We start from the raw sequence: 24,135 nt of genomic DNA, 5'->3' as shown, positions 1-24,135 counted from the left end.
ATTTGTCGTTGAAAGAATTAGTATTGTTTTAAGCTTTAAGATGAAGTGTATACTCGTTAAACGTAGTTAATTGGTTAATAAGTGTTTGGTATAATTTGTGATCTACTACAGACAGTGCATAAGTATTAGGTTGTTCCTTTCATGCTACGTTTTGTAATCACAGAGCGATATTAGGACCTAGGAGAGTAAACCTTTATGCTTCAGTTTAGTTAGCAGAAGTTATTCGAGACCGATAGGTTGTGCAGTTAAAAGAATGTTATATTTTATAAAATATTATTTTATATGGTAGATAATAAATAGAACGACCTAATAGTACCTACGAAAAACATTAGTGTTCCATTTTACCCTACTTTTCCCTGCATTTTTCACTGTTCGTTGTGGGGAGACGAGAGGCCTCTTTCCGATGGAGTTGAAAAGCGTGCATGGACGTGTGCTCGGACCGGAAATACAGGAACGAAAGCGCCACGAGATTTAATTGTAGCTTTTTTTTCTGAGCGGACGGATGCTCTTCCGTGATTAGTTCGCAACTTCGCTAAACGGTTACCCGGCTCGTTTTCGGGGGAAATATGAATTGGCCGGGATTATTAAATTATCGGGTACGCGCGCACGCTCCCGGCGAAACGTTCCGAGCGTTCCTCTTTTTTCGGTTTCCTACCGTTTCGTTTGTATTGTTTTGGAACGTTGCGTGGAGGCAATTTATTCAGTGTACGGTTTCCTCTTTACAGCGCTTCCTGCCCCGGGCTGGAAGGTTCTTTTCGTTATTTTTGGGCTGCATGAGAGATTAGGCGATGATTGGTATAAAGTGATTGGTAGAAAGCTGAGAATGGCAGTAATTCCAAGAAAATTTTCTTCAATTATTACTTCTACACTAGTCTTTATTTCCATATTTAGTAACATGAATTTATATTTTCGCTAGATAATAAGAATCTATTGTAGAGAATATTGAAACTACTACTCAATCATCCACATAAAAGTTCAACTATTTTAGATTTTAAATCCTCCCAAAAGAAAATTTTAAAACCTTACCTTCAAAAATCCTAAAACAACATAAAAATTCAACTATTTTAGATTCTAAATCTTTCCAAAAGTAAATTTCAAAACCTTATTTTCCAAAATCCTAATAAAAACTCACGAAAATATACATCCTACAATCATTTGCCACCTTATTCGTCTTTTAACTCAATAACAAATTAACTTAAAGAACCATCCAACGCAACAGACGCAACCCCCAAAATGCCAAAAACAGTGGACAGTCATGTACCGTGACCGTCCCCAAAATGGAACTAATTATCATCAGGAACATACTCCCTTTCTCGTCCCTCCTGGATCGTCCCCTTTCTCTTCTCTGCATAATGGCCACCGTCTGTCCATCTCTTCGCTCGGAAACGGCCCCCGGGGCTGCCTCGAACCGACTCGACCGGCCAGCGAATTAGAACCCTGGCCCGGGGCGAGCTCGCGACACCTGATTTACCGCCGGCAGATACACGGCACGACCGTAGTCGTTCCCGCGGAAAATCATCGAATGATCCGAGCGCGCCGGGTCCGTCAACAAATAAGGGTTGGTTGCTGGCCGGTGGCGCACCTGGACGTCATCGCGCACGCCAATCCCGCGGCCGACGCGCCGCGCGCTCGGCTAATGGATCGGTGATTCTGGCCAACCTGCAACCCATTCATTCCCGCCAATGTTGGAACAGACCAGCTTTGTACCAGAGCGTCCTTGCTCCACATCGGCCGCGCTCGAATTTTCCGCGGTGCTCCACTTGTCCCCCTTTGACTTTGAATTTTGGTGGTTTCGAGGTTTCGAGATGTTCAAATAGGTGTACGTTGAATTGAGGCTTGAATAACTGCTATTGTTCAAGTTGATTTTCGTAGAGTTTGAAGAATGATTATGTTGGTGTTGAGTTTAATGTAGTCCGAAGAATAACTATCGTTGATGCTGAGTTTGATGTTGAGGAAGATTAGGGTTCGGAAGATTCGTAGTTTCCTAGTTTTCGAGATATCGAATAGTTGTAGGTTGAATGGGGATTTTTAAAATTATTATTGTTGACCTTAGCTTTGATGTTGAGAAGATTTGGGTTTGGAAGGTCTGAAATTTTCATCGATTGTTGAATTAATCGATGTCGAGTTTAGCCTTAGGTAATTTTGAATTTCAGTTACTTCAGATTTGACGTTCAAATGTTGGCACACTGGTTTGCGTGTTCAATGATTATCGTTCTCTTTGATGTTCAGGAAGATTGAAGTTTGAAACATTTGATGTTTCTGTTTTTGTTAAGTAAAAGCTGAGTATCAGTAAATCTTCTAGGATTCATTCTTCTAAGTACACGTTAACCATATTAGGCAACTGTACAGACTTGCTGCAGCGTCGAGCGAGTAATTTATGATTCTTGATTGCGCGGTACAATATAAGAGTACAATCAAGGGCCTTTGAAGTTCAGTCAATCATGTTCAAGTGAGTAATCAGCGTCTGAAGATCTTCTAAATCCCGGTATTGCTTGTTTTTGCTGGTCTGATTCACCGCTACCTTGACCTTCCCGTCAAAATATTACACCAGATCGTTCTAATCCTCTAAGTCTGTACCAACGCTATGACACCCTAGTATTATCCAAATTTAACAAATCCTCTTCTACGCATCAATCTATAAATCTTCGAGCTTCAAGCAATCAGTTTAAACCAAAAGATTAGCGTCAAAAGTTTTCCCTTCGCCGGCTAATATCGACGCAATTTCAGCCAATCGCTAGCATCACTTTACGCCTGCATCAAAATACTATATCAAACCGTTTCAGTTCTCCGAAAGGTCCCATTGCTGAAGGATCCACCAGTTCCGACACCACAACACACAGCACACACTAGATTCACTCAATTTAACAAATCCAGGTATGCACATCAATCCTTCAAAACTACTGATCACAGTAAAGAAGGCTCAAGCTTTCACGAGGAAGGATCCTAACTGAAAAAGTTCACATCAAACAGTTCCAATTATCCAAGAATAACGAACGTAGCACTAGGACACGTTGTAGACACCAAAACAAATCCAATCTACCAATTCCACTTGCATACATGAATCTATTCTCACAAAAAGACGGCGCATTGCATCGGCAACTGAAGCACTTCGCGAGCAAACTGATTAAAAGAGTCCCTTAAGTCCGTACCCGAACAAGTAGAAAAAGACTGCGAACGGATTACGAGCGTTGTTTCCAATTCCGGCGTCCCTTATGCACGGGAAGCTGAGCGTTTCCGGTAAAAGAGCGAGGCATGCTGGTCGTTTTGAGTCGCCGGAGAAAACTAGTCCCGCGGATGGCTACGCGGACGCTCGGCCTGGCAGCCCTCTCCTTTCGTTCATTCTCGCCCGCGCGCGCGACTATTTAAATCTTTTGTAGTGGCTGGCAGCGCGGCGAGGGCCCCGAGCTTCAAGGAAGATTCTTTCGTCACGTGTGGACTGAAATGTTGTAGGTGGCTGGGATTCCTGGCCTGGTCCGCCACGGGGGTCTATTATATACGAGGCTAGGGGATGGTTAGCCTGGTGGTTCGGATCGATTACAGTTCTAATCAGGGAGCAAACACTGTTCAGGCTCGCTGCTGGGATGTTTCGGGTATCAGGTTATCACTTACGCAATGGGGTTCCTTCGTGTTAGAAAGTTCGCGGGGTCTACGTCGTAAATAGATTTTTCTAGCGTAAGATATTCTTTTGGAATACTTGGAATATTGGGAATACCGGATGCATTATTTTTAGTCGCAACGGAAAAGCTTATTATTTCATATGAATTTTTAAATGTTAATCCAAAATATTATCCTCTTCTTTTAGGATAGTTTCTAATTTAGCGGTACATTTTCCAAATCTACTTCTCGGATTAGTATTTGAAAATTTGCGTGAAGTACTGCAGCTTTCTGTTGAGACTATAAATAATGGATTCTTTCTAGCCCTCTACCCAAGTTTTAGTGAATATGCTATTTAACAGCTTTGCTCAATGTTCTGTGTTTACTCAGCGTTGTTTCGTATAAATGAATGAAACTGGATCTGAGTTAGTCATAAACTATAGCTTAAAGAACGGTACAGGGAAATAATTTAAAACTGGAAGAATTTAAACTGTATAGTTACTCAGATTTATTGGTATGAGATTATGTTTCCAAGCTATCCTATTTCTCTAGTAGGAAAATGTTATTTATTCAATGTATTTAATAATTGCACATATCCTTCCTGTTGATATTGTATCGTGTTACTGTACACAAAGATCGAATCATTTTTTCTGCGAAGTTCCTTTCTACCAGAGGTCTAAAAACCATATAAAATTCGCGGAAAGTCCTGAGCACGTTCTCACTGTCAGTTGTCCGTCAGCTCTCAAACAGTGAGCATCGGAAGTTTGGCAGGGACACTTAAGATCCGCGCGTGCCACGCACAGCTGCTTTTCCTCAAGTAAGTGAAAGCCTGTTATCTCTATCTCTCTCATCGCTTACATTTTACACCTTCATTTTTTTATATTCAATTATATAATATTATAAATTAATTTATTTCAAATACATATTTTAGATTTCACATATTTACTCATATACTCAAAAGATTATGATCTTGAAACCATAATAACGAATATGAAAAAATATAAAGGCTTAAATGTTAATTATAAAATTTCGACAAAGGACCATTCTTAAAAATCAATTTCCTTATTTACAATTTTTCCGATACTCTGAAAAATTTACTTCTTTTTTAATTAATTCAGGGGGTGAAATGATATTTTGTTGTACGAGTATAATTTATACCAACATTTAAGTGCGTCGTTACAATGCTCGGCATCTCTTCTTTGTCAAGCGCTTTAAAAAACGCTTGAAAATAATCCGTGACGCAGAGGGCGTCTGGCTTTCGCGGCACGCTGAGAAAACAGAACCCCCTGGAAATTACGCGGCCGATACAGGTGTAGATACGGCCGAGCCGCTTCGGGTTGTCCGAAAAAAGCTGAGCCGTGCCACTTGAACACTTTAAATAGACTCGGATCCGTAGGGAGTTCGCGTTGGCGTTGTTTTTACACCCATAAATTGAATATAATATTCGTTTTTTCTTATTTAACGGTTTGATAACATGTCAATCACGCGGCGTGACTCAGGATTCTCTTCAACAGTTGAAATAATATCTGGATGGAAAAATGATTTTCTGATTCTGAACAGTCTGGTTTTAAAATTTTTACTGTTATAAGCTTCCTGTGGTAAATATTTACTAATAACAAAAGAAATGAGTTTTTATTGAATCTCAACGTTCACAAATTAATTCATAAAAACGTGTACTTACGGAAGAATTCACAGTTGTATAGAAAATATGTATTAGAACGAATTGTACTGATGAGGATTCAGTGATTTTATTAATTTTTAACGTGATTTTCAATTAAGATATTGAACAAACGATACATTAATGTTACGTGAGTTTGTTGAACACTAAGATAGCTGGAACAGTTGACATTTCCGTATAGCAAACTAGGTAAAGCTTTATCCGGAACAATGGACTACTATGTTGCTATGTTTAGCAAACAAAGGTAATTGGAGCAAACAAATAAGCACAATATTGTACGATCATGTTTACAACTTCCGTAGCCAATTGCGGATACTTATAACATCGTACTTCATATTGACTCCTTTTTCGAAATGTAATTTATTATTGTAAAACTTGGGCAATTTATGATAGTCACGAAACACAACGCAGTTTCTGCTGTATAAGAATTTCGAAAGCGATACACGGTAAAATTAAATTTATTAGCAATCTGTAAATCTTTATACAAATTTAAATTTCTAATAATATCATTGGAAAAGCTGAATTACATTGGAAAATATTTCTTTTTAAATATTATAACAACCACTGTTTTTTGGATATTTTATATATTTCTATATGCAACGTTATATTCTCGAATTTCTCGTAACGTAAACAAATTCGCAGTTTAATTATTGAGTTGTCGAAGCAACGAACATACAATTTTTTTTAAATTCTGAAAACATTGGAATTGCAAATAACAAATGTTTCATTCGTAATTAGTGAATGTTCGCGGGAACAAAGGTGAACGTGCAGCTGTGCAGTTAGCTGCAACCGGAAATTCATATTTTATTCGTTGGTTCGCGCGGTGTTTTTCCTTCGGATGGTCATTTAATGTGTCAGTGCGCCCTTGCCACGTCCGTCAAAAGCACGAGGGAAAAGCTACGACCCATTGTTAACGAAATATCGTCGTTTTTGCCACGTTTTCTGACGGGCTGATTTAATTACCTGAATATCTGCGCGTTTGATACGCGCGAGAATGAATTATCGGACAAAACTGTACTCGCATTTCAATGGTTAGCGAATATGGAAAGTTTCTCATGTATTTAAGAATGTCGATGAAATCTTTCTAATTTGATTAAGGCTCATTTTAGTCATATGTATTATGTATATCGTTCAAGTAATCTTTTTTCTTTGATAAACTGGTAATACATTGAACAGATAAAATTTTTATTATTATGCCATTTCTTTCTTATTTAAAAATGGTACAGGTTATTCCAGGAAAATAGGATATACTGTTGTATCTATTATTGAAGAAGAATAGATTATTACAATGTCAAATAGAAGAATTTTAGTAAATACATTATGGATATTTCATGTTACTTTTAATTAAGTAGTTATCAAATATAAACGAACGTTTCCATTGTGGTTATTCTAAAACTGTTTAATTAGTATTCAATCGTTTTCAAATTCATCAAGAAACATTCCTAGATCCAAGAATATTCAAAATGATTTTTAGTTATATACTCGAAACAAATTTTGTTAATTTCAAAGATAAAATTAAAATATTAAATAAGCATAAAATAATTAAATCAAACAAGCAATCAATTCATACATATTTTACATATTTATACCCTACGCGCTGATTTATTTATTCATTCGTACAAATTTGAAGTTTCTCTAGTAATCAGCAACACTACCAATTGCAAGCGGTGATGGGGTCAAAAATAAATTTCAGAAGCTTCGATGTCCAACCTATACCACTAAAAATCGAAAATTTCGAAACACAACCCCGAAGTCAGTAGATGAAATTCGCAAGTGATATAAAAGAACAATTAATTCATACATATTATACATATCTGTATTTTACTCATTTATTCATTTATTCATAGATATTTTAAGTTTCCCTATTAGTCGGTAACGCCAATTGCAGCCAGTGATAAAGGTGAAAAATAAAATCGAAACATCTCGATGTACAACCTATACCAGCAAAAATCGAAAATTTCGAAACAGAACCCGGGTAGATGGAATTCGCGAATAATATCAAACGATAAAACATCATCGGAATTCCTCCTTCTGTTTACCGCGGGCCGAGTGCGTGCAGTCTGTGATCACCGAACGAAAGAAAATTACGGCGAAAATGATGCCAGGGGTTCGCTTTGAACTCGATCCACCGTCGGAACGGATCGAGGCTCGACCGTGCTTTAATAAATCCCGGCGCAACGTCAACATTTCACCGGCACGTCGAAACTGTTTTGACTTTCGGAACACACGTTTCCGTGTGGACGTAACACCCGAGGAATCCGTATCGAGACGACATCTGGGGCCTCCTAGAGGTTCACCGGGACAACCGATGCGCACCGGACACGCCGGGGGAAGAATGGCTGCCAGAACAGAGCTTTTCTTCGCCCGGCGTGTAAACAAATTTCGAGAAAATCGCGGGCTTTCCGAGTTTCCTCGCCTCCTAGAATAATATTCTACCCGGTTTAAACGGTTCCATTATTACCAGCCCCTCTTTGTCGCCGTTTAACCCTTCCCCGTTCTCCTCGCCACGCGTCTCGCGGTACGGTTCTCGATTGTTTGCTTTCTCGCGGCTCTTCGTCGAAGTTTAAATAAGAAATAAACACGAGAATACGAGATGGAAATTTGACGGCGGGGACGAATGTAATCGTCGATAGAAAAATTTTAGAGGTACGAATTTATTACTGGAGAGTTTTTGGGTGAAGCATTCCTGGCGGATTAGATAATTTCTTGGGATTTTATTATTTCTTTGATCTTGTTGGTTTGTGGGTTTTGAGGTTGTCTAGGAATAGCTTTGGCATGGAGGAACTTACAAGTTTTTGTTCGGTGGCCTCATATTTTGAATGTATGGCATACATAACGCACCTGATTGGAATTGTAGAATGCTATTTTGAGAGGTTCGTTCAACTTTGGGAACTTTTATTTTTGTTAAAACGTAACGATGTCCTGTTCTGTTTCAAAAATTTCCCATCAGATCTAGCAATTGGAAAATTTCAATAGTGAAATTAAATTTGAATCGCGGAATGTGGAATATGGAATTTGAAACATGAAAATTTAAATATGGAATAGGAAATATGAATTTTCAGATATGATATCCGAAATTTAAAAATTTCAAATTTCAAATGAAACTTCAAAGGTAAATATAATGTATTATATCCAATACTTAGATGTAATATATCAAATATTTAGGTATATTCCTGTTCAAGGGCAAATCCGCGCAAACTTACCATCCCGCAAATCGGCGAGTCACTTGTTCAGCTGAGCGATCAGTTCCACATGAACGTTAGTTACCCCGTTTTCACGGCACGTCTTCATTTCCCGGTATCAGGATTCAGTGTATCACCGTTTGAAGGAAATTCAAGCGAAAAGTTCGTCGAAGCACAAGATCGAAAAACAAACTGGTTTTTGTTTTCCCGTTTAAATGCAGCCCGGCCTCGTTCGCTTCTTGTCCGCGCGAATTGTTATGATTCACGATATTACGACGGCGGGCGGACGGGCAGGCGTGCACACCGGCCCGAGAATTTATTGCGAATTATCCGGAGAAAGCTGTCGCGAAATTCGCGGCGCGATAGCGGCTGGAACTGCCGGTGGCCGGGCAAACTTGGCGCGTTCGGCCAAGTTTCGAAAATAGTTCGTTGCCGGACTCGACGCACGGCTCTACGCCGGCGTCTATTTGCGGTGGGTAAGTACCGGCGAGTCAGACCTGCCACTACTCGCCCCATAAACGTTCCTAGCCGATGATCATAATCGACGCTACATGCATATTAACCTAGTTTTGATAACCTGTTGAATAACCGATTACATATAATACTAAAAAATATTCGTGACACTGAAGTGTTATTGTATACATTTTAACTAGATGGTTTATTCGGATTATTATTTAGAATGTTTTAAGTTATATTTAAGGAATATACATAATTGAGGAATGTACATAATTATTTGACGTGACCTGAATATGATTTATTTTTAACATAACAGCTTTAATGGAGGAATGTTGTATAATAGGGTTGTATAACAGAAAAAGTTCCAATTACTTAAATTGTTCGAGTTAATTTAAATGTCAATTCAAATATTAATCATTTAATAATGATCTAATATCAAATATTGAATTACCGTTCTAACAGTGCAATTCGATGTGACTACCTAATCAATCTTCTGAAATTAAATGGTACACTAGATTACACGGTAAACAGTGAATACAAATTCAATATATTATTCTATATTATAGTACCAGGAATGATCGAGGTACGATTTTATAGTTACCAATTTAAAATTCGTCGCTTGAATTCAGGAAAAAATATTTTATTGCTACATCAATCCTGATCAAAGATGATCCCAAATCGATGTCTTACCTTGTTCCACTTCAGCGTTTATGTGAATGGTCCTCAGCCTCAGCTCCTCATTCTCGTAGATCATCCCCCTCGAGGACTTCCGGTCGAGTTTCCTATTCGGTTTCACGCTTACATCCCTGCGCCTCGTCCTCAGCATACCAGCCCCACCGGCACTCACCCCAGTGCCCGCCATCATAGTTCCTTTTTTTAATATAAACAACACTGTTCGATGAAATCACTTCATTCGTCAATTAAACGCACGAAACACTCTATTCGATGGACACAAGTCAACGACATTGTTCAGTGGACTCACTAGCGGTTCGTTTATGAATAAAATGTGGAAGATAAAAGATAGAAGAAGATAGTTAATGGAACATAAATGACCGTCTTCGCTTGAATTTTTATGCTATCCTGCCAGTTTTACGGTTCGCTATGAGCTCTTTGATGGAGTTCACAGCATCCTTTAATGGCCACGAGTACTTTAAGTTGTATTGCGCCATTATGAATCGACGTTAAACTACTGAACGAGAGGAATAATGTGTTCGAGTAGCACTTGGTCTTAGGAGCACCGTCGTCTTCATCTTATAGCGTCTAACTTTTACCCTCTTACACTTGCTTTTTGTCGGTCTCTACTTTTAATTTTTTATAACGTTTCAATTAATTGTATAAATACATTCTGCGTAATATATGCATTATCTAATTATATGAATATATCTACGTTTTATAATTATATAGATATATCCCATATAATCAAGACGATACGCTTTTTTCAATTATACAGATGTATTCTTTTTAATTTGGCCAACCTTGTTAGTCTACAACCTTTTCTTAATTATACAATCTTTCGTAAGTTCGGATAACCTTTTAAATCTTTGATCACGGTCCCGTTAGACTTGTTATTCTCCTTAAGTTTTCCCGACTTTTCGAGCTTCCTCGGTTTTTATAGACTCCTCCGATTTTCCCCGGAGTTTTCCCTGAAATTCCTGGTAGGATTCTTTCAAATATTTGATGGGTTTTGCTTCATGGTTTAATGGAGACCTTTCTTTTCCCACGATCAACGCGCAGATGTTACTTTATACTGTTACCCAAGTTTTTTTTGGACTTCGGGAAACGTTTAACTGTTCTTCAAATTTTCTTTAGTACTTTTTACTTTGCTCGGAGTTCCCTCCGGCGTCTCTTGCGACCTCGCCTGTTAAACTTCTTGTGACATTTTCTTTCTTTCTAGTTACTCGGTGTTTTTCTTGCCTTTCGAGTGTGTTAACAATCTCCTTCGGATTTTCGCTATTCTCACAGTAATATTTTATTCAACTCTGTATTCCGATCTTTTGTATCAATTTTCTAGAAAACTGTTTCTTTAGACTCGACTGACGTCTTTCATGTTTTAAGAATGTTTAAAACTCCTCTCCCTATTTTGAATTTTGAAACAGATTTCCTTTTTACTACAGAGTGAGGATAAATTAGTTCTCCCTTTAAAATCTCAGTGCTTCTGTTTTGTCGGAAGCAAAAAATAATTCACGTTACAATTTATTTTTCCTTTTCGCAAGATTCTCTTGCTTTTACCGATATCTCTTCTGTTATCCTTTGCTTTCAGGTTTTCAAGCTAGCTCCCAGGTTCTCAAATTGCTTCGGGGTTTCCTTATCTCTTTAAATGTTTCCGTTTAAGCCGGCGAGTTGAATTTTTCCGTACCTTGTTTTAGATTCATACTGTCTGTAACAGTAATTGTATCCTTCGTTCGCAAAATAGCTTCTTTCAAATCCTTACTCATACCATATGATCCTCGCAAGTTTTCCTCGTGTACCGGCGAATCTCCTCTTCGCTTCCAAATCTTCCTTCCACACTTGCCTTTCAAGCTTCTCATAGAAAACTTTCCTCCCCCTTCTCTCGGCTTTCTCTCAACCTCTAATCTCTGATCTCCTTTAAGCTTTCTTCATGCGCATCTCTTAAATTCCTCTCGTTGCACTTCTCTAAAATCCTTCCTGTTGCACTTCCGTTGAAATTCTCCCGTAGACTTTCTTTTAAAATCTGCCTCCTATAATTCCCCTGGAACCATTTTCTCAGAATCTTTAAATTCTCTTTCTAGAGATTATTTTCTCGTCTTCTCTAATATCCTTCTTCTTGTATTTCCGTTAAAATCTTCTTATATATTCTTATTAAAAACTTCTCACTCCTCTTTTCCTTCTTTCATAGCTTTTTAAAAATTCATTTTTTTCACATTTCTCTTCAAACTTGTTTATAATTCTTCTCTCGGACACGTCTTATACTCATGTTCAAATTTTCTCGCGAAGTTCCTCCTAACATTCTCTTTTTACAATTCTTTCGATAGAGCTCTTATTTCTTCCAGACTTCTCATGTTTTTCTGAAGTCCTTTTTTTCTTAAACCCTCCTCCTTATACTTCTTTCAGAACATTTAACATATTCCCAAAACCTTCATTCTGAATTCTTCGCACACTCCCTTCAAAATCTCAGCAACTCATCTTCCAAAATCCTGTTCACCTCTACCACTAAAGATCTCAGCAAATCATTTTCTAAAATCTTCTCTGCTCCTCTCAAAGCCTCCTCAGACATTTGTTCTGCAAAATCCTCTTCCCTCGGAATCTTCTACCTGCAATCTCTTCCTCGTCTCAACCCCTTCTCTCACGCCAAGAGACTCTAAAAAATCAAACAATCAGACACATGAAAAGACAAAGGGAACCCTCGAAAATATCACGCTAGTCGCAAATTTTCGCAGGACCGCGCTTCCGGTCTCGCCCGGAAGGATTTGCATTGGTCGTTCGTTCGTCAGTCGCGGCGCGATTCGCGTCCTCCCATTACTCACCGTTTATCAAACGTTCCTTTTGTTATTTCTTTCAATTTATTCGCGCTTCCACGGGAATTTATTCGATTGATCTTGAACCAACGGCAACGGGAACACTCTTCCGTCCCTTCGCGCCGCATCGACGTGTCAAGGATTTATTCGCGTCGCTGATCCGAATTTATCGCCGCCCGAATTTCCCGGCTCCTTGTCCGGCGAAACAATTCCGTCACGCCTTCCGCGGAATTTGAATTTCTCTTTTTGCCAGAGACGCGACGGTTCCACGGCGGACTTTTATCTCTTCTTCCGGTGAACGATCCCTTTCACGGTGTTGACGGAGGATCTTCCGGAAACTTGAACCGGAAACAGCGCTGGCACCTGGATCACCGGCCTCGTCGCAGGAATTTCATTTTATGTGTCGATGGACGCTGTCTCGCGCGGTTTTTCTTCGTTTCTCGGCGTTGAAATCTCTGGAAAAGTCAGGTTTTCCTTTTTATCGTGGATTTTTTAGTGACATTGGAAATTGGGGTGGGGCATGATAATTTTTCAATTGTTCGAGTGAGTAATGAATGTAGGAAATGCTGAAAGTTGAATGTAAACTGTAAACGTAATTTAATGTGAATTTTTCTATATTGAGATTCAGTGTTAATCTTGAATTTATTTAATGTATTTTATGTTTCTTGTAAGCGCTTAGTGTTTGATGTATTTGATTGACGCAGTTGAAATAGGGAAATTAGTTGATTATTTGTAATTATTCATTGAAGTTTGATGTTTTTTATTGAAACTCTGAGAAATACTTTACTTTCTGTGATGCAGAAGAAAATTCCAAGTCGGTCGTCTTGTCTCTCGTTCGTAGAAGATCCCAGTAATTTCGCATCGATTATTTTGGCAATCGATCTTAATCCCAAACTCTTCCGAACTTATCACTTCATTCTTCATACGCTTTTCATCGATCCACACACGATACTGGACCTAAAAACAGAGAAAACGAAGCTAATAATACTTACAAACCTCCGTTACACTATAATACAAGCTTATAATACATTTCAACATTTTCACAGTAAGCTACAAATAATGATAACCCTACAAGTCTGTACACATTTATGAGAAACTTGAATCTACAAAATTGCACAAAATGCACACGACCCAGAAGGTTACACAAAATATCCAAAGCTTTCTGACAACATCCCCCAAAAAGCTATTCCCATCATAAATCCCACCTTCCAAAATCTAGAAACCTTAATTCACCTAAACATTTACAATCAAACAACGACCAGATAACCTCGACCACGACAGAACCAAAGAACTAATTTACGTTAAACGAATCTCTAGAAAGATTCCACTGATGCCAGCTTATGAGAAATGTCACGCGAAGTCGAAAGAAATTCGTGCACCGGCGGACAAGTAGATCCGCTAACTCGCGGGTGAAAAATCCAGGTCGACCGCAGGTTCATCGTCGTTTGAAGCGTTCCTCCCCTATCCCAAAGGATGGGCGATTAAAGCGTTCACCAGCGGGCCGATTTACCCTTGGAAAACGCGTCTCCCTACGCCCGCGTCTGCACGCGTCGCCGCCGGATACATGGAATAGGAAAACATTCTCGCCGGTGGAAAGCGCCGCCCGGTAGAACGTAAATCTATGCTTTGAAGAGCGTTTTTGGTCGTCTCTCTGACGCGCTTCCCCTCTCCCTCTTTCTCTCTCTCTCTCTCTTTCGAACCTACCCCTCTTGGTCCACGGTACACACGAAGTCTGGGAAGTGACATCAAAGAGGAACGGGCAGGCTCGAAGAGAGAGACTGCGATAGCGGGAGAGCATGAAAGCACCAGGTGCATATCGTCGTCGTTCGTTTGTGGGGTGCGTTACTTTTCGGGATCGGCGGCGGGGTGGTGGGTGGCTGCGAAACAGGAGGCAGACGCAGGATGAAAGGGAAAACGTGGGGAAAGATGGAAAGGCGGGTAGCTGAAGGAAGTTCGGGGAAGAAGGAGAGGTGCGATGAGTATGGTATGATTTTGTAGAAGGATATTTTGGACAGATTTTATGTTTTTATTTCATTTTGATTTCTGAGATACTCGGGAATTTATAATATTTGGTTCGGTGAGTAGAATGTTATTAGAGTCCTCTGCTTTGGCGATTATTGATGATAGGAAGATTGAAAGATTGGAACAGGCTAGGAGATTTTGAAGATAATCTTGAAGATTTTGAGAAGTTTTTGCTTTGATAAAGCTTTCGTTTGATAAGCACTTGTAGGTGGGAGTACATATATATTCTTCTCAGTGTAAAGCGAGAGTATTCGGAGATAACGGAATAACAACTAAGAGAATGATTAAGTTTCAGAAGTTTCTAGATTCTATTTTGTCGAGTAAAAACCGGAAAATAACAATTTACCATTGTTCAAAACTAATTACATCGTAATGAATTTTCTTGGCAGGAAGAACTAATATTCAAAGTAAATCCTGCCTCTCTTCGAATAATTTTTCACAGAATTTCACCGTAATCCCTTCACCAAATATCTTCGTCATTAAAGCACAAAAGTATACACAAACTTTCCCAACAAAGCGAATGCGAGATGAATCTTGATTCTGTGTTTATTGCAATATTTGTAGTGTTGAATGCGCAGCGAAATAACGAAGGAGAGTCAAACGAACGCTCAGCGCGATTTCAATATTTAAATTAAAGCCGCTTCTGGAGAAAAAAGGGTTCTATAGGGGTCCTATAGAAATGGTGCTGTAAAAGGAACGTCCTAGAGAAAGGCGAGTCAAAAGCCAAGAGATTAAGGATGAGAATCCTAGAAAAGGGGAGTCCGAAAGAGACACATGGAATACGAGGAACGGGACGAAATGAAGTGGGATTAAGTATCAAGGATCTTAAAACTGGATGCATTTGGGGTAGATGGAGAAGGGGAAGGGGTGGATCAGGAGGTAGGATGAAAACAGAGGGATGGTTGAACAAGCAAAAGGGCGACTCAAAATGCCAGATAACAAAGGTGGAGATCAGGAGGAGATTAAGAGGATCAAATCAGGGAAGTGAGAGATTCACGTAGAAAGACATGGTTACGGGGATTACAGACACAAAAGGCCAAGAAATAAAAATATTCAATAGGAGGGAAATTAGACGCTAGATTAGGGAAGGGAAACTAAGGAATATTCCATTAAATTTCCTGGTTTGTTACATAAACTCTGATTGTAAGTAATAATTTCTTATTGAAGACATATAATAGAATACTAAACGAGATTTCATTTGTAAGGGTTGTTTTATAAGCTTTTGTTCGCCAAATCTAAAAATCAATTAACGAATGTCAATAAATTCGTAAATATTAACTATATTTTAATTTATTTAATTTTTAAATGTTTTACATTAGTATTGTCTGTGCAAATAATTTGTTGATGTTTGGTGCATCGGCAAAGATATAAATAAAGTTTTTAATAATATGGCTTAGTGTTTGATTACTAGAAATATGCTAAAGTTGCAATATTAAATTTTAAATTTACACAGAAAAATATGAAGATTAATAGAAAATGGAGAATGTATTTATTTATATATCTAAAGAATTATGGGAAACAATAAAGTGAGAAGCATAATCAACGAACACAGACAGAGGTTGCTTCTGTAAATTCATTAAGGCGGAAAATGCTTTCACAATGCACGGCCGTAATTGATTTACAAACAAGTCCCCTCCCAGCATTTTCGGGGCTTTGTAATTGTTTCGGATTTCTCCCGAATAACGTAATTAAGAGAAAGAACACGGTGTTTCGGGCGGTACTGCTCGTATCCCGTGATTACCGTGACTTCCACGAAAATGGTTAACTCTCGCAAAGAATATCATGTATACATACTATACACTCTCGAGGAAGTGTGTAAACTCGTTTTGCAGGTCGCGTCTGGCCAGAAACTGTATTACTCCACTGTGCTTGTGTTTTAAAACCCACCTGTTCAAGTTTCTCTGTATCCCAGTTAACATTATTTTAATTAATTTAATTTATCATTCTAACGATGGATTTTCCATCTTGTATTAAAATTATGATTATTTTTACATATTCTTTTATTCAACATTAAAATTCCAGAAAATATTTCTCAACAAATTTCAAACACAATCTTCAGCAAAATCTATTTCACAAAAATCTAAATAATATTTGCAGAATATGTCTTTCAGAGTATCTAATATTATTTAAAAAATTTTTCAAAACAGCGTTCTCGAAGTATAAAATAAAATTCCACAGAATATTAAAACCTAACGATGCATTTGAGAATTCTGGTTAAGAATTATCTAGCAATTTGCCAACTCTCGATTCCACCGTTTATAAATTACCAAACATTCAATCGAACAACATAAACCCACTATTTCACTAACACAACGAAATCGACCACGCAATTCTCCCTAAAACAAAAACGATACATCCACTCGAACCTCGAACTGAACAATTACCAAGAAAAATGAAGATCGATCGTTTTCTCTTGCATGCATTATGCAAAACGGAATGGACCATGTGTCATCCGGTATTAGCTCGCGTAAAATCCCAATACCGCTCGCTCGTTCCCTTTCCCCGCGTGTTTCCTTTCCCGCGCGCAGCCGAAGTCGCGTTATTATCAAAACAAACAGCGATGGAGGCGGGTGGCCGGCCGCGATACGGCCGACAAACGGTTCGAGTCGCAATCACGGTGAACTTTTAAGGGAGCACTCCTCCGGCCCGCCCCCGTTTTTTCAATTCACCGGCGAAGTTCCCGCAGCGAACGAAGTTTCCGCCGAAATGCCCGCGACTGTAATCACGTTCATTTGAACCTGGATGCATTTTAATGCCGCGGGGCCGTCGCAGAACTCGATTCGAAAGTTTCCGCCGCCTCCGACGCCGTGCCCTCGCGCTCCCGGGCAAAAACTTAGGACTCGTTAAGGGCTCCGTGCATTTCCATGACACTTATCAGAACTACGAGGACCTTCGAGGTAGGTACGGAATCTTTGGGGTGGCTGAATGATGGTAGGAAAAGGATTGACGATGATGTAGTTTATGTTGGTTCCGGTTTTTCTAATTGGAAAAGAATAGGATCTTCCTTTATTTGTTTGTTCAGCTTTTCTATTTTGAATTGTAGCTAGATGGGGTTTTTAATTAGAGGGTGAGGGATTAACGAAGATGCACTAGTTTGTTTTGCTGTTGTTTTTAATTGGAGATTGATAGAATTTTTGTTAGCCATTCTATTTAGCGTTTTTATTTTGAATTGTAGGAGGATAGAATTTCTAGTGAGAGGTGGATGATGGAGGGAAGAGGATTAACGAGGATGCACTAGTTTATCTCCCTTTTTCATGGAAAAAGAATAGGGCTTTTGTTAACTTCTTTTAAATTCATTGTTTTGGATTGTAGAAAGATAGATTTTTTAATGACAGATAGATAATGAAGAATTCACTAGTTTATGCTGGTTCCTGTTGTTTTTTAATTGACAGCAGAATAGGACTTCTGTTAGTTTTTTGTGTATCCATTCTATTTTGAATTATATAGGGGTAGGGTTTTTATTAAAATGTGGATAATGGAGATAATGAACAGAGAAGGATTATTTACCTTTTGCATTTTGAATTAAAGGAAGAGAAAATGTTGTGTAAACTGTATGTTTCTTTTTTATCTTCAGATGCAGGATATTTAGGGATGTATCAAGTTTTATATTGTTTTGTGCAATCAATCTTCTCATTCGATGGAATTGAATCGCATAGAGTACATTGAAGTTTCTTAAGTAAGCGGTCTGTAGTCGCCACTGTTATAATTAGACTACGGATGTTTGAGCAAATTGAGACTTTATGAATCCATTTCGCCATAGCTGAAATGAAACAGATATTTGTTTGTGGATTGTGGATCTTTATGGACTTAGAGACTATAAAACGTTTTCGGGATAGAGTGGAATCAAGACTTTAATTGAATTTCGTTAATCCTGTCATGTATTGTTCATGCAAACGATATTTAACACATTTTAAGTTAAACATTGTTAAACTACATATTAAAGATTTTCAATTCAAAATAAAATAGAATTTTCCAAGGAGCATTATTTTCTTCTTTCATGTTATATTTAGATTGTCGAAATTATTATTATAGGTAATATAATTAATGACTATAACTGTATTAATATAAGTCTCTCTGTGTATTTATATTTTAATTTTTTCACTGATTGAGGAGAGTATTTTAAAATTGTTAGTTTCTAGAAGTTTATAGTACCAAGTGCAGCTATGTATATGTATCTTACGTCACTTAACCAGAAAAAAAAGTAATTTATTGTCATCGTTGCCTTTGAAACATACTACTAAAAATGTGGCGTTGTGGTATTCTTTAAGAAAATGTATCATCTAGTTTTAATTTATTTACTCCTACGTTACAACCGAGGCGGTTGGTTTATGTTCGGCGATCTGCGAATTTTCTCTTGCCATTCCTTATTTACAAATTGATCGGGACTTTTATTGCTACTATTGATCTAACTAATTCTCTAAATTTAAACCGCGTTGGGGTTACCGAATCTGTATGCGAAACGGTGTTACAAAATATTCTTGATATATAGTAAACAGTGATTGGTATTTGATGATTAACAAACTCAATTTATTCCACAAAAATAGATGGATTAAACTATTCAAAATATTATTAACGTTGCATTAAAAATAATCGGTAAGTTTACTATCAACAAATTTCTTATTTAATAAATAAATGCAGTGAAAGATGGCAGGAAGTTGTTGAACAAAACTGCAATGTGTAGTTTGATGTTGTTTAATTAAGTAAAGCAAAATCCGTGATATAGTAGATTATTAAAACAATATTAAAGACGTAAGTAACCAAACATCTTCGAAATGCGATTGTCTATAACCATTTGCGAAGCGTGTAATGCTTCATTGGTCCACATACTTTAACGATTTCCGGTTGAGGGTGCGATGTGTGTATCGATGGCCGTGTGTTAGGTCCGATCGACACGATGACGTAAAGCAGATGACTCGTTACAACGAAATTACCCTGCCTCGCTTCGCGAAGTGAAAATTTCCTTCTCACTTCTCGGTTCTCTAGAGCTTCGACAGCTTTATCCTGCGCTATAGCAATTGAAACACCTTTTTACTCAAAAATAAATTCAATCCAAGTGAAAAAATAATTTTCAAAACTCAAAAATTATTCTATTAGAAATACCAATTATATTTCCAAACGAAAATTACAATATACTACAAGAACTACTCCATTAGAAATACCAATTACATTTCAAAACGAAAATTACAATATTAAAACCATTAACCCCTTGTCATATAATGACTCGCAATGAAGATTTCTAGATTAATTTAACAAAAATCAATGTTGTCCATAGCCCACGGATCAAAGTAAAAAACTATTCCCCTTTTATCAATGTATTATCGTCAAATTAAATTTCCGCTTAAAGTAGAATCGAAAATTTTGTTGCTTTCCGAACTGTCGATAGCAAAATGTTACGCGAGCTTAGTAGAGAAAGTAAATAATACGTTCAGGGGTAGATTAATTTTTTGCAACGCTCAATTTAGTTAGTATGTCACATCGAACACTAAAAAATATCCTTCGTATCCCTCAGGAACATAGTATATGTGCGTGTGGTGGACCGACCTTTCCCCGACAGCGCGCGTATTAGTTCGAAAAATGGACTCCTCGGCGGACAGACGGGGTGGTGGGATTGTCGCAGATGCGAGCCAGTGAATCGGCTGCATCGACTGCATACAGAGCGTGCCGATGACGGTGCATTTGTGATACGGTCGAGGTAACGACAACCCATGGATTACTCGCGCGACACGTGTTGCCGACGTTTACCCCCGCGTCACGTTAACATGTGCATCGGCGTCGTTCCGCGTAAGTGCACGCAGAAGTGCACGTACACGTGGTTTCGGCCGGTCGATCCTGTTGCGGATGATTTACATGCGGTCGCATAACGCCGGCTGCACGAATTCCGCGAGAGACTCTTATGATCGCCGGCCCAACGAAACCGTTCGTTTTTCTAAATAAAATATTACGTTTTATTGTGTTTATTAAAAATAATACCAAATATTGCGGAGGTTTAGAAATATAAAATATTCAATTGATTTTGGTTCAGTTTTATAAATAACAATAGATTTTACTATGTTTGTAATAGTATTGTCTTGTGTTATTAACCTTTATAAATGTTAAATATGAAATTGACTTATCCAAACGTTTTGAACTTATTTATAGAATATTTTAAGTTTTAAGTTATTTCTGTTTATTTATTATAAGTAGCATAAAATCGGAAATATTTGTTAAGAAAAGAATAGAGGGTCATTGAGTTTATTAGTTAGAATGCTATTGTTGATAATGACATAAATTTTAGTTGACAAGATCATTGAGTTTGTATATAAAAGATTGAGATTATGGTTGATTTTTTTCGGGTGATATTCCACAAATTTCCCTGCAGATATCCTAGGGAAATGGGGAGAATTTTGAATATTTCTGGGAAACGCGTAGGAAGTGTTTCTACACGCGAAACACCTGGAAGTTTGTAGATTTGTAGACTGGACTTTTATAACATGATGTAGATCAAAATTTTACGATCTGATTGCAAATGCAAACCGCGTGACGCGATCGAGGATCTAAAGTTTATGTTGCAGATGTAGATCACAAGTTTACGGCGCGGTTGTAGATCGAAAGTTGCACGATACGGTTGTAGATCAAAAGTTTATGATGTAGTTGCAGATTGAAGCATCGCGATGTGGTTCGTACGATGAGAACTGTACGGCGTGATTGCATATTGCAAATTCTGCGTAGTCATCCGAGATCATAGCTCGCTGGTGTGATTGAGTGTTGAAATCGTTAAATTGTGCGTGTAGATGGAAGTTTGATGATGTGATAATGCATCAAAATTTTATGAACTGATCATTTGTATAGTTAGAGAATTTTCAAGTGTTGTAATATAACTAATAAATATTACAAATGATATTATAATACAATACTACAGTAAATAAATATTATGATCGGTAACTAAGTAGAATGATGAATGTAGATTAGAAAGGAATTATAATTCAAAAGTCATTCGAAAATCGAGAGTATATTTTTAAAACTTTGATTTCTATGTAAACAAGGTATCCCATAGAAATAAGTTAAGCTACAGCTTCAAAATGGAGAAACATCAAATAAAATGTAATTAGAAAAAATCAAATGATTCCGAATTATTATTTTTAATTCTAATAAAGTTAGATTTTATCTTCTTCTGCAGCTTGGAATATCCATGTATGACACCGTGTATATTCAATATAATGGCATTTTAGCCACGTCTGTTGGGAAGATGATTATTTCGTAATTATCTGATGCAGATCAGTCAAATGAATCGATTGTGCCGTCGAATATTTTATTATCAGGGAATTTATAATCTCCATATGTATATCTATATCTATATTAATATTTATATACATACAATGAATAACAGTAATAATCAAAAAGAATATTCTGATGATGAGACGTAATTAGCTTGTCATTCATTAATCATTGTGCTTTTGATTGTTCAATGATGCGACGTTAATAACGATGCCGTGCGTAATTATTATTCCGTGTATACGTTACTGGTGCCGCTGGGAGATAAAATCATTTTTAACCGAATAATTATGAATGCGATTTATAATTATTCTTAATCAAACTATTTTTATTAATTACCAATCACGGGACTTATAAGCACTATGCAACAATTACAAAATACTTGAGCCAAATGAATAGCCAATCAAGATCCCACTAAGAAAACCAAGAAAATTTTGTCAAAAAAATTCCTTTACCAATCATCTCAAACCACCTCATAATACCCATTTTTAAAATTCCTCTCTAAAAATAAAAAATCCCGTAAACATCCACCATCCCCTTTCAATTCAATCCAACACATTTCAGTTCATACACTCATTTTTCAAATATGACAATAAAATTAAGAAACAGCAGGGTCAGTACATACAATACAACCTCCCAAAAAGATCACATTAAGAAATCCAAATTCCCGTAAACAGCCTCTCACTAAATCACGAGTTTCATGTTAGCCATCAGTAAAAGTACGTGCAGTTTTCTCGATAGCAATGAATTGAAGTCTAATTTCAATGAATATCTCACTAGTATAATAAATAACATTCATATTACCAGCAAGTTATGTTTATTTACCAGTACCAAATAAAATAAAACAATTTCACAAAAACTTTCTCTGTTCAAATTTTCATGTAAGAACATTTTCCGTTGGAATAAATCCACTCCCAGAGAACTCGAAACGACACGAACAAAAAAATGACAAAGTGGAACTAGCGGAACCGCAGTTCAAAATCCGATACGTCCTTCCAACGATGTAATAAATCGCGGCTGGCTGCACGCGAAGCCTCGCCAACGAACAACAGACTCGGCGAGATTTTCTGTTCGAATGCTAACAGGGTTGACTGGGGTGAAAGTGGGGTGGGACACGCACAATGTCCGCGAAACGAGCGAGCAGACGGTGAACTTTGTCTCCTCGCGGTACCGCGAGGCGGCTCGGTGGCCATCGGTACTACGCGCGCGCGCGAGCTAATTGAATTCGATCGAAAATACTCGCCTAATTGCAGCGTCAAGCGCGGCCGGAAGTTCCAGCCCGGCGGAAAGTGGGACTGAACTTTCCAGTTTATGGAACTGAATCTTAAGTGGCCGACCCCTCCAATTTAAACTTCGGTTACCGTTCTGTCCTCGAAAGCGGGTTACCGCCCGCCGTTTCTAAATCACACGAGTCCGTGAATCAACCCCCCACCGGGAAACTGTCGCGGGGTAAATTGGCTCGGAATGTTTTTTTTTTCGTCGGGGTGAATGATACGGGGTTTCCTCTGTTCGGGGTTGTTTTGAAATTGTTTTGGGGCTATTTTGGATGTCGACGTTTTAGGATTTCTGGTGATGTTCGAGTATCGTGATGTTGAGAGAGGTTTATGTTTGTTGGATTGAAAGATTAGTAGATTTTTGTGCGTTTGATGGATTCTGAAGTACATTGTTTAGTTATTGGTACTCGGTATTTGTTTGTTAGTGTTTGATGAGGGTGGTTGTGGTATGTTGATTAATAATTTTGTTATCGATTGCGTGATGCTTTTCTTGATGTTTGAGATAAAGAACTATAAGGTAATTTTAGTGAAGGGAAGGTCGAACGCTCGTCGTCTGCCTTTCTGTTATACGCTTCTGACGCATAGATAGTGTGACACAGCTCCCCTATCAAAAACAACTGGTCATCCCCGATAATACTCAGATCTTAACCCTCAGCGTCATATCGCCCAATGAACCCCGGGTCGTTTTCCGAGTGAACTTCAACCCTGACTCACTCCCCTACCACCATTTGTAAATTCCTATAAGTATGGGTCCAGGGCCCAAAATGCAGCAGTTGCATTCCGCCACGCTCTGAAAAATGTGTCAATTTCTTTTCCCCTCTTTTACGTTCGCTACGACCTGTACCAGTTCGGAAGTAAAGTAATTCACGAAGAAAAATACCATCACATTTCGTCGATCGGTGCCCTTTTAACCCCTTGACCTACAATATCGTGACTCGTTACCAAAATTTTAAACTGAATTCGACAAATCTAAGTGTTATTTATTGTTCTTAAACATAAGTTGAATACTATTTTCCTATTATCGATTGTTAACCTTAGGAGTAAACGTATGCATAGAATAAGCATGAAGATCCTTCCTTTTCTCATAAATTATTAAGAATAAAGTGGTTGTATCGATCATAGCTGAGAAATAAATCATAGGGGAAGGGATTGAGGGAAAGCGTCCTCGAGTCTCGGGGCGCAATAAATAGAGTGAGAGCTAC

General features: G+C 38.0%; 2 protein-coding genes and 1 long non-coding RNA gene across 7 annotated transcripts in view; 2 read left to right on the top strand and 1 right to left on the bottom strand.

Annotated features, from left to right (window-relative positions):
- Window positions 1-24,135, top strand: part of Ror (tyrosine-protein kinase transmembrane receptor Ror) — a 316,422-nt gene that overhangs the window by 92,856 nt on the left and 199,431 nt on the right. The window lies entirely within an intron of this gene.
- The window catches only part of LOC116427669 (uncharacterized), a 59,491-nt gene that overhangs the window by 22,516 nt on the left and 12,840 nt on the right, over window positions 1-24,135 (bottom strand). For 4 of the 5 annotated variants that reach the window (XM_031978283.2, XM_076364625.1, XM_076364632.1 and 1 more), the window contains 3 exons: window positions 13,174-13,343; window positions 12,396-12,841; window positions 9,601-12,229 (listed from right to left, as the gene is read on the bottom strand). In XM_031978283.2, the coding sequence (XP_031834143.2) occupies window positions 9,601-9,775 (175 nt within the window). In that variant the 5' untranslated portion in view covers window positions 9,776-12,229; window positions 12,396-12,841; window positions 13,174-13,343. Of the gene's footprint in view, window positions 1-1,305; window positions 3,265-9,600; window positions 12,230-12,395; window positions 12,842-13,173; window positions 13,344-24,135 lie in introns of those variants that run through there. The other variant, XM_031978285.2, reaches the window with a different exon arrangement.
- LOC143174245 (uncharacterized) overlaps window positions 4,334-24,135 on the top strand; it is a 50,723-nt gene continuing 30,921 nt past the window's right edge. The window contains exon 1 of the long non-coding RNA XR_012998044.1: window positions 4,334-4,411. This is a non-coding gene — a long non-coding RNA (uncharacterized LOC143174245). The remainder of the gene's footprint in view (window positions 4,412-24,135) is intronic.

Source organism: Nomia melanderi, chromosome 1 (assembly GCF_051020985.1).
Source record: "Nomia melanderi isolate GNS246 chromosome 1, iyNomMela1, whole genome shotgun sequence".
Classification (NCBI taxonomy): Eukaryota; Metazoa; Arthropoda; class Insecta; order Hymenoptera; family Halictidae; genus Nomia; species Nomia melanderi.
Note: the sequence above shows the minus strand (reverse complement) of the source record. Positions and strands in the feature narration are given on the sequence as shown.